General features: G+C 36.8%; 1 protein-coding gene across 1 annotated transcript in view; it reads right to left on the bottom strand.

Moving 5' to 3' along the window:
- LOC115281039 (zinc finger protein 91-like) overlaps positions 1-16761 on the bottom strand; it is a 239667-nt gene extending 222906 nt beyond the window's left edge. Inside the window, 2 exon segments of the mRNA XM_029926287.1 lie at positions 15521-16363; positions 16366-16761. Coding sequence (XP_029782147.1) covers positions 15521-16363; positions 16366-16651 — 1129 coding nt within the window. The 5' untranslated portion in view covers positions 16652-16761.
- Positions 16762-18329: the final 1568 nt, after the last annotated feature.

Below are 18329 nucleotides of genomic sequence, written 5' to 3'. Positions count from 1 at the left end.
AACATACATGAAAAAAATAATACAGGGGCACCTGGGATGTCTCCGTCAGTTAAGCATCTGACTTTGGCTGAGGTCATGATCTCACAGTTTGTAAGTTCAAGCCCCACATCATCCTCTGTGCAGACAGTGAGGAGCCTGTTTGGGATTCTTTTCTCCCTCTCTTTCTGCCTCTACCCACTTCTGCTCACGCTCTCTCTCTAAAAACAAAAACTAATACAGTAGTCAAATGATATTTACCCAGAATGTTTAAACTCTTACCTGATAGGGGATAATTCTGTAATTTATGCATAATAGCAAGATATCATTAATGAAGATGTACCTTAACAGTTTCAGCACTTAATTTATTCTAAGAGTATTTTCTTGGTCCTTTTAGTATTACATAAGTTAAAGAATATTGAGTTTATGTACATGTATGTAGCACATTTATAATTCAGTTCTTTAACAGTAGTTAAACAGTATTAGGGAACATGGTTCCCTCCAAAATTATTGTCTTCTGTGGAATTTCTCAACTCATGTGAGGAAAATGAAATTTTTTTGTTATATTACTTTACTGTAACAAACCATCTATTTTCATTCATGCTATATTTGTTAAGGTGATGATTACACTGAAAAATATAACAGCATTCTGGACATCCATATACAGATAACTATGGCCATTCCTTTTCCTTTTGGCCTAGACTTCTGTGTTGAATTTAGTATCAGTGTGCATATCTGGTGCTCCTGTCTCCATTGTGAATTCCTGGATATCCTTGAATACCTGAGGTACATGTTTCTTGAACCCCTTTCCATTGGTATGTCTGTGAACTTTGATAATATCTTCTCTAGACTACCAAAGAGATGACGGAACATTCCTTAGTCTTTTCCCTAACTACCTTTCTTTGCAGGAACCATTCTGCTAGAATCATTTTGAGAAAGAATGTTTTAATCCTTAGTATTAGCGCAATTGGATAAAATTTATGGGAAAAAAATTAGTTTCTTTCCTGGCAGTGTAAAGTACAATGAATTCCCAATAAATCCAGATATCTAAATGTGAAAAATAAAAATAAAACAGAAAGAAACTTTACAGATACTACATGGGTGAATTCCTTTATGATCCTGGAATGGAGATATCAATAAGTATGACTCAAAAACCCAGTAGAAATAAAGAAAAAATAATAATTTTTGTAGGACTAAATGTTAAAGGACAATGAAAAATTGGAGATATTTGCAACTATATTACAGAGTAATATCCTTAAAGAATGTAAAATTTGAGATGAGAATGCAAGTTACACTACACTGAGATGCCACTTCATCCCTATCAGATGGACAAAAATCCTAAAAGGTATTAATATACTCTTGTCAAGACTGTGGAAAAACAAGAGCCCTGGAATTGCTGATGAAAATGAAAAATGTATATACAGTACAATTCACATAGGAGGTAATTAAGCAATGTCCCGGTGTAGTCTCGTGCATTTACCGTAAGACAGCACCCTTGTTTCTATCCCAAAGATACACTGGTAAAATTTATGAAATGTGGTATACTCTAAGGAATTTTTGTTAAAAAACTCTATTTGTAAATGCAGCAAATTGGAAACAACCTAGATGTCCAGCAATAGACTGGCTGAATTATATGAATGTACAGGGGAGCATTGTGCATCTGTGTTCTAGGGCGTGATCTTCAGGGTATATTAAATGAAAAAGAGGTAAGTACAGAATGATATGTATAATATGCTAACATATGTGAAAGAAGAGGGGAATACTATATATGCCTGTATTTTGAAAAAGAAATCTCGAGATGAAACAACAGGGGAGAGCAAGGATGAAAGGTAATTATCCTTGGTTATGCCTTGTTTTTTGTTTTGACTTTATCTATGTAGATATTTTACATGTCAGCTTTTATTTTAAAAACTAAGTCAAAAAGGAAAATAACAAACATATCAAAACCAGTGAATTCAAGTCTATATCATTTTATAGCATAACATAAAGGATAATAATTTCAAGTGGTGTTAAATTAAAATATCTTGACTTACTATTAGGAGAATATCTAAAGTATATTCTGTATCTCAGGCACAGAGAGAAATATAAAGAAATCTAAATTGCCTTTACTCCTTTTGTTAATGGTATTATTGGTATTATTTTTCTACCCAAGGGTTTTTTTTTTTAATAGGCTCCATGTCCCTTGTGGGGCTTTAATTCATGACCCTGAGATTGAGAGTTGCATGCTTTACCAACTTAGCCAGCCCGGTGCCCCTACTGAGGGGTTTGAAAATATTAGTGACATAGAATCCATGAGTCCCCCATGTTTCCAGGCTGCAGTTTTCAAATTCCATTTTCTATAAAAAGAAACAAGTGATCCTTAGAGAAATGGCATAAGACAGATCAACGGTAGAAAATGTATATATGATTACCATAAAATGTCTTATTGTACTTAAAATCAGTAAAGCTATCAAAGACTACAGGATCATCAACCTAAAGGAACCAATGAGAGAAATAGGATAATTTAAGCATCAAAAACTATTGGAATGGGTTGAAACTGTGTAGGTAAAACTGCCTAAATTCAAAATGAAAAAAAAAAAAAAAGAGCCCTCTATGGAGTTTGACAGAGTACTAACCCATTCTGAAAGCCAGAAGCAGAAGAGAAATAAAGATTAGAGCAGAAATAAACAATATAGAATTTAAAAAAAAAAAAAAAAGAACAGTTCAATGAATCTAAGAGCTGGTTTTTTGAAAGAATAAACAAAATTGATAAACCCTTAGCCAAACATCTCAAAAAGAAAAGAGAGAGTACCCAAAGAGATAAAATCATGAATGAAAGAGGCGAGATCACAGCCAACACCACAGAAATACAAACTATAGAATACTATAAAAACAAAATGGATAATCTGGAAGAAATGGACAAATTCCTAGATACTCACACACCACCAAAACTCAAATGGGAAGAAATAGAAAACTTGAACAGACCCATGACCAGCAAAGAAATTGAAGTGGTTATCAAAAATTTGCCAACAAATAAGAGTCTTGGGCCAGATGGGTCCTCAGGGGAATTCTACCAGACATTTAAAGCAGACAGAGTTAATACCTATTCTTCTCAAGCGGTTCCAAAAAATAGAAATGGAAGGAAAGCTTCTGGACTCGTTCTTTGAAGCGAGCATCACCTTGATTCCCAAACCAGACAAAGACCCCACTAAAAAGGAAATATACAGGCCAATATCTCTGATGATCATGGATGCGAAAAGTCCCAACAAGATACTAGTAAATCTAATTCAACAGTATATTAAAAGAATTATTCACCATGATCAAGTAGGATTCATTCCTGGGTTGTAGGTATGCTTCAATATCCACAAAACACATCAATGTGATACATCACATTAATAGAAGAAAGGATAAGAACCATATGATCCTGACAATAGATGCAGAAAAAGCTTTTGACAAAATACAGCACCCTTTCTTAATAAAAACCCTCAAGAACGTTGGAACAGAAGGAACATACCTTAACATCATAAAAGCCATATATGAAAGGCTCACAGCTCCTATCATCCTCAATGGTGAAAAGCAGAGCTTTTCCCTGAGATCAGGAGCACGACAGGATGTCTGTTCCAACCACTGTTGTATAACACAGTGTTGGAAGTCCTAGCCTCAGCAATCAAGCAACAAAACGAAATAAAAGGCATCCAAATAGGAAAAGAAGTCAAACTTTAACTTTTCAGAGATGACATGATACTCTACATGGAAAACCTGAAGACTCCACCAAAAAAACCTGCTAGAGCTGCTACATGAATTCAGCAAAGTCGCAGGATATAAAAGCAATGTACAGAAATTGGTCACATTTCTCTACACCAACAATGAAGCAATAGAAAGAGATATTAAGGAGTCATTCCCATTTACAATTGCATCAAGAGCCATAAAACACTTAGGAATAAACCTAACCAAAGAGGTAAAAGAACTTACACTGAAAACTATAGAAAGCTTATGAAAGAAATTAAAGAAGATACACAAATATGGAAAAACATTACATACTAATGGATTTGAAGAACAAATATTGTTAAAATATTTGATACTATCCAAAGTAAGTACACATTCAATGCAATCCCAATCAAAATAACACCAGCATTCTTCACAGAGCTAGAACAAAGAATCCTAAAATTTGTATGGAACCACAAAACACCCCAAATAGCCAGAATAATGTTCAAAAAGAAAACCAAGTCTGGAGGCATCACAATCCTGGACTTTAGCCTGTACTACAAGGCTCTAATCATCAAGTCTGTATGGTATTGGCACAAAAACAGACACACAGACCAATGGAATAGAATAGAGAACCCAGAATTGGACCCACAAATATATGGGCAACTAATCTTCGACAAAGGAAAGAGTATCCAGTGGAAAAAAAGACAGCCTCTTTAGCAAATGGGGCTGGGAAAACTGGATGGCAACATGCAGAAAAGTGAACCTGGACCACTTTAATACACCATACACAAAAATAAACTCAAAATGGATGAAATACCTAATTGTGAGACAGGAAACCATCAAAATCCTAGAAGAGGAAACAGGCAACAGCTCCTTTGACCCTGGCTGCAGCAACTTCTTACTTGATACGTCTCTGAAGGCGAGGGAAATAAAAGTAAACTGAAGTATTGGGACCTCATCAAGATAAAAAGCTTCTGCACAGCAAAGGAAAAGATCAACAAAACTAAAAGGAAATCAATGGAATGGGAGAAGATATTTGCAAGTGACATATCAGAAAAAGGGCTAGTATCCAAAATCTATAAAGAACTTATCAAACTCAACACGTGAAAAACAAATAATCCAATAAAGAAATGTGCAGAAGACACGAATAGGCACTTTTCCAAAGAAGACATCCAAATGGCAAATATATATATATGAAAAGATGCTCAAAATCACTCATCATCAGGGAAATACAAATCAAAACCACACTGAGATATCACCTCACACTGGTCAGAGTGGCTAAAAGTAACAACTCAGGAAACAACAGATGTTGTCGAGGATGTGGAGAGAGGGGAACCTTTTTGAACTGTTGGTGGCAATGCAAACTGATGCAGCAACTCTGAAAAACAGTATGGAGGTTCGTCAAAAATTAAAAATATAATTACCCTATGACCCAGCAATAACACTACTAGGAATTTATCCAAAGGATACAGGAGTGCTGATTTATCAGGACACATGTATGCTAGTGTTTACAGCAGTGCTATCAACAATAGCCAAAATATGAAAGGAATGCAAATGTCCATCAACTGATGAATGAAGAAGATGTGGTGTATATTCCATTCCACACAATGGAATACTATTCAGTAATTAAAAAGAGTGAAACCTTGTCATTTGCAACAACATGGATGGAATTGGAGGGTATTATGCTACATGAAATAAGTCAATCAGAGAAAGGCAGATATCATATATTTTCACTCATATGTGGAAGTTGAGAAACTTAAGAGAAGACCATGGGGGAAGGGAAAATATAGTTACAAACAGAGAGGGAAGCAAACTATAAGAGACTCTTAAATACAGAGAACAAAATGAGGGTTGTTGGGGGGGGCCAGGGAAAATGAGTGAGGGGCATTAAGGAGGGCACTTGTTGGGATGAGCACTGGGTGTTGTATGTAAGTGATGAATCATGGGAATCTACTCCTGAAGCCAAGGGCATATTGTATACACTGTATATTGGCTAACTTAACAATAAATTATGTTAAAAAATAAGAAATAAAAAATTTTAAAAGGAATTTATAAAGAAATTTCTTTAGTCAGAAAATGATAATAAGAAAAGTTGGAACATCAATTAAGAAGAAAGAAACAAAAATGATAAACATAGGGGTATATACAGTAGATAATCCTCTTAAAATTTTAAAATCATATTTGTTGCCTGAAAATACCATCTGATATGGTTCTCAGAGTTTGTAAAGATAATATTTAAGACAAGTATATCATAAAGGGAAAAGTATAAATTAATCTAACAAGTAGTATTGTTTCTATATTCCACCTGAAATGGTAAATGTTTACAGTAGTATAATATTACTATTAATAGAATATCAGTGATACATATCCAATTTAAAAAATTATACAGATACACTAAAAAAGATGCAGAAGAAAATGTTCAAATAATCCATACACAGGCATGAAAGGCACAAAAACCAAAGAGTACAAGCAGAAAACAGATGATATAATGGCAGACTTAAATCCTAACATATCTTTAAGTACGTTTAATATAAATGACCTAAACATCAGTTAAAAAGAGTTTGACCCAATGGATAACATATCCCAACTATATACTGTTGACAAAACCAAACAAACAAGCAAACAAAAACAAAGTAAATCACTTCAAATATAATGATAGAGGTAAGTTGAAAGTAAAGGGGTGAAAAACAGTATACCACTCAAATAATAATCCAAAGACAAGTGGAGTGGCTACATTGATATCAAAGTCGAATTCAGAGCAAAGAAAATTATGGACCAAAAAAGCACATTACATAACAAGTGGGCCAATCCCAGAAGACATAGCAATCCTAAATTTATATATACTAGACAGCACAGCTACAAAATATGTAAAGCAAAAACTGGTAGAACTGAAGGATTAAATAGAAAATCCACAATTATAGTTGATTTAGAACACTTCACCAACAACAGTAGAATATACATTCTAAGTGCCCACAGGACATATAGCAAGATAGAGCACATTCTCGACCCTTTGTCAAACCTCAGCAAGTTTAAAAGAATTGAAATCGAGGACACCTGGGTGGCTCAGTAGGTTAGGTATCTGATTTTGGCTCAGGTCATGATCTCGTGGCTTGTGAGTTTGAGTCCCATGTCGGGCTCTGTGCTGACAGCTCTGAGCCTGGAAACTGCTTCAGATTTTGTGTCTCCCTCTCTCTTTGTCTTTCCCCCACTCACATTCTGTCTCTCTCTCTCTCTCTCTCTCTCTCTCTCTCAAAAATAAATAAACATTTAAAAATTCTAAAAATATATTTAAAAAATTGAAATCATACTGTGTTCTTTGACCACAAAGGAATTAAACTAGAAATTGTTTATCAGAAAGATAACTTGAAGCTAAACAACACACTTTAATTCTTGGGTCAAAGAGGAAATCCCAAGGAATGTTTTTTTTTTAAAGGTTAAACTGAATACAAATGAAAATAGAACATATGAAAACTTGTGGAATACAACTAAATCTGAATTTACAGAGAAATTTATATTACTAAATTCTCATTAAAACTGAAAAAATGTTCTCAAAAAAACCCCAAATTCTTTCTATAAGAAACTAAAAAGAACAAAAACAATGCTGAACAGAAGGAAGGAATAAAAAGAGCTTAAAAATCAATGAAATTGTAAACAGGAAAGCAATTTTAAAAAACCCAAAATCTCATCTTTGAAAAGATCAACGAAATTGATAAACTCCTAGCAAGACTGTCATCAGAAATGTAGGAGAATATTAGTAAAAATCCAGCAAACAATAGGATAATAAGAGAGCATTATGGCAATTCTCACAGAAACTCAACAACTTAGAAGAAATGGACCATCTCTTACAAAACGTGAACTAATTAATTCACCCGAGATGAAGTAAATAATATGAATAGTAAATACAACTACTTAAGAAGTTAAATTCATAGTTTAGTTTGTTTCTAATTTGAAATAGCTTTACTGAGATATAATTTACACTCCACCTACTTTACCCTTTTAAAATGTACTATTCACGGGCGCTCAGTCAGTTCAGCAATCGACTTTGACTCAGGTCGTGATCTCACAGCTCGTGGGTTTGAACCCTGCATCAGGCTCTGTGCTGACAGCCCAGAGCCTGGAGCCTGCTTCAGATTCTGTGTCTCCCCCTCTCTTCTGCCCTTCCACCCTCCCTCTCTCTCTCTCAAAAATAAACATTAAAAATTTTTAATTAATGTAATGTTTGCAACATCAATTCATGTTGTAGCATGTGCAAGAATTTCATTTCTTTTTGTGCCTGAATAATACTCCATTGTGCATATATACTACATTTTGTTTATTCTGTTGATGGGAACTTGAGTTGTTTCTACATTTTGGCTATTATGAATAACACTGCAATAAACATTTGTGTACAAGTATCTATTCAAGTCACTAAATTCAATTCCTTTAATACCTGAGTGGAGTTGTTGGGTCATATGGGAATTCTATATTTAGCTTTTGAAGAACCACCAAGTTATTTTTCATAGCAGCTGCACCATTTCTGGCAATATCTGGACATCTTAGGGTCCCTGGGTGACTTGTAAGTTAAGCCTCTGACTTCCATTCAGGTCACGAGTTCACAGTTAGTGAGTTCAAGCCCCACATTGGGCTCTCTGCTGTCAGCACAGAGCCTGCTTTGGATCCTCTGTCTCCCATCCTTTCTGCTCTCCCCCTGCTTCAAAAAGTAAAACTTTTTTTTACATTTATTTATTTTTGAGACCGACTGACACAGAGCATGAGCAGGGGAGGGGCAGAGAGAGAAAGAGACACAGAATTCAAAGCAGGCTCTAGGTCCCAAGCAAGCATTCAGCACAGAGCCTGACACAGGGCTCGAACCCATGAACCATGAGATCATGACTTGAGCTGAAGTCAGACACTTAACTGACTGAGCCACCCAGGCACCCAGAAAATTAAAAACATTAAAAAAACATATTTAAAATAGTCATCCTGGTAGGTGTTTAGTGCGTTTTTTATTTCAGTTATTGTACTTCCAAGCTCCACAACTTCTTTCAGCTTTTTCAACTTATTTAAGACAGCTGACTTTGTTTCTTCATTCATCTGGTGATGGACACTTGGGATGCTGGTTTTAGATGCATATATTCTTATGAGTGTTATGTCTTCTTGATGGATTAGCGCTTTTTAATTACACTTTGATGACAAAGTGTACCTCTTTGTCTCTGGCGATTTTGTCTTAATGTCTATTGGATCTGATAGTACAGCCACTCCAATTCTGTCGTGATTGCTATTTGCATGGCATATCTTTTTCTGTCCTTTTGTTTTGAAACTTGATGTTTGAATCTAAAATGTATCTCTCATATCCAGTATATAGTTGAATATTTTTAAATTATCTGCCAGTCTCCACCTTTACCTGGAGACCTATATATATTCTTTCTCACCCCCAGGAAGAAGTAGGCAGCCTGTTAGTCTTGCCCACCCACTCTGTGCTGAGCTGGGAAGGGGGGTTTGTGGCATCTATCAGTTGAGACCATTGTTTCTGTTCTCACAAAGGTGGATAGACTATGCCAGACCTCTCAGAGCTCTAAGACTAAGTCAAATGCCAGGTCATTGGATGGTCCCAGCAACACTGGAGTGTTGGACACACAGATCAACTCTTTTCTTGTCCATGGGCAAGCTGAGGGCTGTGATTTTTCATCTGCTTGCTTTGTGTTGAGTAGAGGTAAGGATTAATGGTATCCACCAGCCCAACCCACCATCTCTATTCTCTACCCGGTGGCTAGATTTTACTGGTCCTGTCAGAACTCCACAACTGGCAAGACCTAAGTCAGTGTTCTGAGAGCTCCTTAAGGAAATGTGAGGTACAGAATGTAGAAAGTATGCCCCTCCCTCCCCTAGGCAAAGCTGGTAGCCAGGAGCCTCTCACTGATCATTCGGTATTGCACCATGTGCCTGGATGCTGGTGGAAGGGTGTCCCATATCTCCCTATGGGTTCTGATGAGTCTGGCTTTGCATTCTTCCTGGGTGCAGAAGCCTTTCACTCAGTTTTTGGATTTCTCACAAAGGGAGTTTTTCCATGAATTGCTGTATCAGTGTGTTTGTTGGAGGAAAGAAAGTCCAGGACATCCAACTCTACCATCTTGCCCACATCTCATTTACATAGAATCTGCTTTAATTTGTCTACGGGTCACTTAGGCTCTTTTCTTTCAGTCTTTTTCTCTCTGTACTTCATTTTTTCAAGCATATTTTCAAGTTCACTGAATTTTTCCTTCCTCTGTTTAATCTCTAATAAAATTTTCTTCTCAGATATTTTTTTTCTAGAAGTTCCATTTTGTATCCTCCATATCTGTCCTCATTTTGTGTGGATTTAAAAAATTCTTAACCAGGGTCACCTGGGTGGCTTGGTCGGTTAAGCATTTGACTTTGGCTCAGGTCATGATCTCATGGTTTGTGGGGTTTAAGCCCCGCATTGGGCTCTGTGCCGCTAGCTCAGAGCCTGGAGCCTGCTTCAGAGTCTCCCTCTCTCTCTGCCCCTCCTCCTACTTGTGCTCTCTCTCTCAAAAATAAACTTTAAAAATAATAAAAAATAAAAAATTATTAAACATATTGAGCATAACAGCTTCCTTAGTAATTTTGTACTGATACCATTTCCCCTGCCATTTTAGTTGGCCAATCAATTGATTTTTTTTCTGGTTTTTGTGTCACTTGGTGGGGGAGCTTCTTTATACAGATATAGACATTATGAAATTTACATTGTTGAATCATAGCTATTGTTACATTTCTTTTAGAGGGTAGAGCTTTTGCTCTGTAGGCAGCTAGGTTACTTGCTTGATTGTTTTGAAACTTTAAAAAAGCAGTTTAGGATGAGTCTAAAGTGCTTTAGAGATGGTTGACCTCTATTCCTTATGTGACTCTTCTGGGCTATCTACTAAATGGTATGGGTGACCATCAGGTTCAGAATTAGAAACATCTCTGCCCTGTGTCAGCTCTGGGCATTTTATAACTTGCAGCTCCCTGATTACACGTTGCCCAGACTTGTAGAGTCACAACATACACATGGACTACGTGTATTAGGAAAGACTGAAGAGGACCCTTTCACACATTTCTGAAATTCTTCTCTGTTCAGCTTCCTTCTCTCTGGAACTGCTCTGCAACTTCCAGGAACATCAGTCTCTTTGCTCTTGATCTCAACATAGACAAGCACACTGGGCTGGGGATAACCTTTCTCATTATCTAGAATATGTCTCCAGGTAGAAAGTTGGTGCGATCATAGCGCTCACTTAATTTGTATCTTTTTTGTTGGGGATCACAGTCCCTGTTTAAGCCGGTTATTCCATCATGGCTCCAAAAGACGTCCTTACTTTTTGTTCCTGGTGATGGTTTGAGCACTTTCATACACTAATGATGAGAATGTAAACTGTTTTAAAACAGCATAATCTATTAAAATGTAGGGGCGCCTGGGTGGCTCAGTCGGTTAAGCCTCCGACTTCAGCTCAGGTCAGATCTCACGTTCGTGGGTTCGAGCCCCGCGTCGGGCTCTGTGCTGACAGCTAGCTCAGAGCCTGGAACCAGCTTCCAGTTCTGTGTTTCCTTCTCTCTCTGCCCCTCCCCCTCTCATGCTCTGTCTCTCTCTGTATCAAAAATAAATAAAACATTAAAAAAAATTTTTTAATGTAAAATGTACACATAATTTGACTTAGCAGTCTAATCTGTAGGAATATATTCTGTAGAAATAAAAACATAAATTTGCAGGAATAAGCATATTAAGGACATTTATTGCACTGGTTTTCAGCAACAAAGAAATAACCTGAATACTCAGTCGGGGGAAAATAGGGAGGATATATCATAGCATTGCTGTTACCATGTTTCTGTTTTATTCTGTAGGCATTTTTAAAAAGACAGAAAAGCAAGTGGATAAGACACACAACAATCAAATGTAATGATCAGATGTCTTTTAAATCCTGATTCAAATAACCCAACTATAGTCATTAATATCTCAAAACTTAGTAGATATTAATTAAGTCCTTATTTGTTCAAGATACATACTGAAATATGTAGAGGGAAATGATAAAATATACTGGTTTGGCTTTAAAATATCCCAGCTAAAAATATTTGAAAGATTATCAGGAAAGGTAAAATAGGAGTGATTATTAAAAATATGTGAGGGGCGCCTGGGTGGCTCAGTTGGTTAAGCATCCGGCTTCGGCTCAGGTCATGATCTCACAGTTCGTGGGTTCGAGCCCCGTGTCGGGCTCTGTGCGGACAGCTAGCTTGGAGCCTGGAGCCTGCTTTGGATTCTCTCTCTCTCTCTCTCTGACCCTCCCCTGCTTGCGCTGTCTCTCAAAAATAAATAACATCCTTAAAATATTTTAAAAATAAAAAATAAAAACATGTGATGCTGGGGTGCCTGGATGGCTCAGTCAGTTAAGCATGTGACTCTTGACCTCAGCCCAGGTCATGATCTCACAGTTGGAGATTGAGCCCCATTTTTGGACTCCATTGCTGAGTGTGGAGTCTACTTGAGATTCTCTCTCTCTCTCTCTCTCTCTCTCTCTCTCTCTCTTTCTCCCCTCTGCCCCTCCCTACTCACTCATTCCCTCTCTCAAAATAAGTAAACATTAAAAAATATGTGATGATGTAGGTTATCTATACTTGAATTAAAAAATAAAAATAAGAACATGATGAGCACATGTCAGTTCATTTTACTATTCTATTTTTGTTGTTTGGTATGTGCCACAATAAAAGGTTAAGACAAGTCACAGATGAGTGGGTAGCTATCCCATTAAAACATACTTTGCTAACAAATGGGCCATATTTGAGAACAGAAGGAAACATCACAAGATAAAAACCAAAGTTTTAACAGTAGATGAAAGAGATAGTGAATGTGATTCCTTTTAATTTGCACTACATCTTCGGTATGAGGTAAACTTTGTTAGGTAACTTTGGAAGAGGAATGTAGTGACCCTTGAAAAGAATTGTAGGCAAGTAGGGAAAATAAAGCTTAATTTGAACATGTGTGATGGTATCGATACACCTTAAAGTAGCAACTAAAGCAGTATAGCAACCACAGCTTGTGTATCTTTATGAATTCTTTGATTAGTGTACATTCCTATCCCCTCACCACTACATCAATAGGGAAATAGTTTCAAAATGATTTATGAAATAACATAAAGGACTGAGATAATTAATATTCATTCAAGTTTCACATTAAACAATATTTTTTTAACTTTTTTATTTATTTTGAGAGAGACAGAGACAGCATGGGTGGGGGAGGGGCAGGGAGAGAGGGAGACAGAGAATCCCAAGCAGGCTCCCCATGTGGGACGTGGGGCTCAAACTCACAAAACTGTGAGATCATGGCCTGAGGCAATGCCAAGTCTGACACTTAACTGACTGAGGCACCCAGGCGTCCCTACACAATCTTGTAACAACAGCAGCAAGACTAAAAATCTTAACTAAATAGATCTAGATGATAAGAGAATAGGGAAAGGGTTGTGAAAACTTGAGCTAGAGGGACTCTCGCTGGATAGTGTACTGATTAATTTTAGAACACAAAAACACTGCACCACCCACCAAATTTAATTAACTTCCATAATGCCTTAAATTTTCTCTTATAATTATTCTTTTTGGTGAGCAATGGATTTCACATACAGTAAATATTATGGAGGGGAAAGAATTCATGGTCAGGACTGGGAAACAGTGTGTTGAGCAGTGGTAATATTTTATTTATTGCAGGTCTTCTCACAACCTTTTAATTTGGCTTGTTCAAAGTGTAATTCATTGGCCAATAAGGGAATTTGTTTATGTACCAAAATATGCAATGAGATGGAGTCCTCTCCTCCAACGGTATTTTGGAGATTATTATCTCTTGACCATATTTTGGAAAGTCTGGTTCAGTGTATTTCCTGCTAATATGCAAATATGTTATATGCCAAATATATGTTAATGGCTTATGATCAATGTAGCAAATAATATTTTACTTGCATTTCATTATTTACATTTTCTTTAAATTCAGTTTGATAATGAGGTCCGTGTGTCCGATCTCAGCAGGGAATGGATGCATGATTGCATTAGCATCACAGTGGTTACTCAAATGATTTAGGGGACTTTAATGCTCTCAATCATCCTTTTTTTTTTTTTTTTACACTTTTAAAAGTAGATTGGATTTTTAAAAATTATAATTTTGTAGTGTAAATGTAAAACCAGTGTTTTTCAGAGAGGGGATAATGAACAGTATTAAGCTGTGAAGACAACGGAGTGGGCTGTAGTGTTGATCACAATGTAATTGAAAACAGCAGAGTGCATCACATGTACAAAATCAAGTATTATTTTGGGAACCTCTGTTTCAATTATTCTATCAATGGTTTTTATTTTACTTTTACTAGTATGATTTTATTTTACTAATTGTTATTTGTGTCCATTATATACTAACATACTTATTTATATCATAGTATCTCTTTCTTGAAGTATAGAATGAAAAGATAATTCAAAAGCTATAATGTTCAAAATCATTACATGCACAGGGGTGCCTGGGTGGCTCAGTCAGTTAAGTGTCTGACTTCGGCTCAGCTCATGATCTCACATGTCAATGGGTTTGAGCCCTGCGTCAGGCTCAGTGCTGACAGCCCAGAGCCTGAAATCTGCTTCAGATTCTGTAACTCCCTTTCTCTCTGCCCCTTCCCTGCTCACGGTCTGTCTCTCTTTCTCAAAAATAAATAAACATTAAAAAGAATTTTTTAAAAATCATTACATACACAAACATATTTGCTATTTACTTGTTTACTGGATTTTAAGTATTTTATATTATTCTGAAGTCTTTGAGAGAAATCAAGTAGATAGTTGAAGGTGAATTTAAATTACATTTGGGAAAACTGCTCAGGACATTTGAAAGGACTGGAAACATATTATCATTTTTCCCACTTAAAATAATGGAAGTATGCTCTGAAATGTAGGCATCTGAAAATTTACTATTCAACATATTATCAGATACAGATAATGAGAAAAAACTGTAGTTGGTAAATTTTGTTTTGATTTCTCATTCAAGACAGTAATAATTTGAAAATGTAGTAAAATGACTTCTGCTTTTGGAATTTGCTGTAGAAAAATGACCTCTCCTTGATTTTATAAAAAAAAAAAACCTCTACAACTCTAAAGGAATTTCTTCCATAGTTTGTTTGCAGTATGAATTATCTGGTGTAGCAAAATTTGTGAGCTCTAAAATGGAGGCCCTCTTGCCTTTATTATATTCTAAAACTTCTGTCACAGAATAAATTATCTGGGGTTCAAAAAAAGATAGATGGTAAAACCAGAACAAATCAGAACAAGAAACAGAAAGGGCTGGATGGTGAGCTCAAGCCCCATGTTGGACTCTGTGCTGGACATGAAGACTACTTTAAAAATAAAAAAATGAAAATGAAAATAAATGTTTAATGTGTTCCAGAAGTTATTTCTGCATTCATTAATATATGCCTTCTAAAAATGAGTTGATTATGAGCATAAGCAAAAGGATGTCCTACATTCATTACGAACATAATATGGGTTCTCTAATGTTCCACAGGTGTTGAATACAGTTGAAGCCTTTTTAATATCATTCTCAAAGCTTTTTCTTTTTATGTATATATATATTTTTTGTGCTTTTTATTTATTTTTGAGAGACAGAGAGAGACAGTGTGAGCAGGGGAGGGTCAGAGAGAGAGGGGGACACAGAATCTGAAGCAGGCTCCAGGCTCTGAGCTGTCAGCATGGAGTCCAATGCGGGGTTCAAACCCACAAACTGTGAGATCATGACCTGAGCTAAAGCCAGACGCTTAACCGACTGAGCCCCGCAGGCGCCCTTCAAAGCTTTTTCAATTATGAAGCCTCATATGTGGAGTAAGTTGTGAATGACGTCTAAAGTCTTTACCACATTGGACACATGCATAAGGTTTCTCACCAGTATGAATCCTCTGGTGTAGAGTAAGTTCTGAGCCACGACTAAAGGCCTTCCCACATTCCTTACATTCATAGGGCTTCTCACCAGAATGAGTTCTTAGATGTTCGGTAAGATGTGAGCCACGACTAAAGGCCTTCCCACACTGCTTACACTCATGGGGTGTTTCACCTCTATGAATTCTCTGGTGCTCACTAACTTGTGAGCCATAAATAAAAGCCTTGTCACATTCCTTGCATTTGTAGGGTTCCTCACCCATATGAATTCTTTGATGTTCACTAAGCTGTTTGCCACAAATAAAGGCCTTCTCACATTCTTTACATTTGTAGGGTTTTTCACCTGTATGAATTCTCTGATGTTGAGTAAGGTTAGAATTAGAAATAAAGGCTTTCCCACATTGTTTGCATTTATAGGGTCTCTCACCTGTATGAATTCTCAGATGGTAAGTAAGTTGGGAGGCACATAAAAAGGCCTTCCCACATTCTTTACATCTGTAAGGCTTTTCACCAGTATGAACCCTTTGATGATAAGTGAGGTGTGAACCAAGAATAAAGGCCTTTCCACACTCCTTACACTCATAAGGTTTCTCACCACTATGAATTCTCTGATGGAGAGTATATTGTGAACAATAACTAAAGGCTTTTCCGCATTTCTTACATTCATATGGTTTCTCTCCTGTATGAACTCTCTGACGCTCAGTGAGCTGTGCACCACGAATAAAAGCCTTCGCACATGCCTTACACTGATAAGGTTTTTCATTAGTATGAATTTTCTGATGTTGAATCAGCTCAGAACTACGACCAAGGCCACGCCACATCCCATACACTCATAAGGCTTTTCACCAGTGTGAATCCTCTGATGCTGAATGTAGGTTGGCTTTCTGCTGAAGGTCTTCCTACGTTTCTTAACTTCACAGCATTCTTTTTTCTTATGGCTTTTCTCATGTTGAGTAACGCATGACAGGTAGCTGAAAGCTTGTTCGCATTCCTCACATTTGTACAATTTTTCCTTGGCAGGATTTGTCTGATGAAGCATAGAACACAGAAAGGCTTTGTGTGGCCTTTTCTCCAAGGTGATTTTCATGTGCATGTGACTTCCTGACTTCTCTGTGGATCCTCAAATTCACCTTTGCCCTCCATACTATCTCTAAGACCATTGTAATCCAAGTTATGGCTGATAGGTTTCCTCACATTCTTCCATTGCAGTGATTCCATTTCATAAGCTCCCTTTTCTGGAGATGACTTTTTGGTCTCACAACTGGATTCCAAGTCTGTAAGATAACAAGAAAGCAAGCTCCTGCTTTTTTTTTTTTTTTACAAAGGGAAATGAAACTTCTAAAATAAAAATGATAGATAAGATAAAAATTTTGATAAGAACAGAATGGCTTAAACAGTGCTGAAATATTTTGTGAAATTAAAATAAAAGGCACAAGGAGAACACATAGAATGGAGTTTATAGGGAGCAAAGTAATTAGGAAAACAATTTAAGTGTGTGGTTATCAAACTTTGGAGTGGATCAGAATCCAACCAAGAAGCCTATAAAATAACAAAAACGCTCCCCTATAAACATTCAATCAAATGTCTAGTTAGAGGTGCACCTGGGTGGCTCAGTCGGTTGAGCATCCAGCTTTGGTTCAGGTTATGATCTCATGGTTCCTGGGTTCAAGCTCCACGTCAGGCTCTGTGCTGACAGCTCAGAGCCTGGAGGCTGTCTTCAGATTTGTGTCTTCCTCTCTCTCTGACCCTCCCCTGCTCATGCTGTCTCTCTCTCTCTCTCAAAAATAAATATAACATTTAAAAAAAACAAAAAAGCAAATGTCTAGTTAGATATCCAATCTACCAACAAGTCCTACTACCTCTCCTATTAAAGTTTATCAAAGGGCACATAGGTGGCTCCGTTGGTTTAGTGTCTGATGTCGGTTCAGATCATGATCTCACCTGGGTTTGGGCCCCACATCAGGTTCAGAGCTGACATCTCAAGGCCTGGATCCTGCTTCAGATTCTGTGTCTCCCTCTCTCTCTGCCCCTCCCCCACTTATCCTCTCTCTCTCTCTCTCTCTCTCAAAGTTAAATAAACATTAAACAATTTTTTTAATTTATCAAGTATCTGACCACATCACTACTGCTACCCTAGGCCAAGCCCCCTTCTATCCGTTCTTCACATAGCAGCCAAAGGAATTCCTTTAAAATGTAATTCATGTCACCTTACTCCCCTGTAAAAATCTTCTCAGAGTTTACCATCTTAGAATAATATCCTAAATTCTTACTTATTATGGCTCACAAGACCTTACCACGGTCCACAGACTCTACATGAGTTTGCCCTTGGCCGCTTCTCTGATGTTGTCTCTTGCCACTCCTAATTATTCATCTTGTTCTTACCACAATGGCTTCCTTGCTGTTCAAAAATACCAAGTGTATACCTCTGTGTTCACATCTTGGAATGCTCCTTTCCCAGATACCTGCATGGCTTGCTCTTTCACTCCAGTTTTCCATTCAAATGCCACATTGTCAAAACAGATATAGAATTGCAAATATACATTGCATTTATCACTAATGGATATACTATGTTTTAAAGTTTGTGCATTGTCTGTCTTCCCCATGCTTAATCAAAGCAATGACTTTGTTTCATTCTCTGCTTTATTTCTAGTACCTAGAGCCATTATTGAACACTCAATATTTGTCAGCAATTTTAAAAACACATATTTTCTTTCATTTCTCTCCTCAGATGCTTTTGGTATTTAAAAAAATTGAGAGAATACTGCTTAAAA

Source organism: Suricata suricatta, chromosome 16 (genome assembly GCF_006229205.1).
Source record: "Suricata suricatta isolate VVHF042 chromosome 16, meerkat_22Aug2017_6uvM2_HiC, whole genome shotgun sequence".
NCBI lineage: Eukaryota > Metazoa > Chordata > Mammalia > Carnivora > Herpestidae > Suricata > Suricata suricatta.
Note: the sequence above shows the minus strand (reverse complement) of the source record. Positions and strands in the feature narration are given on the sequence as shown.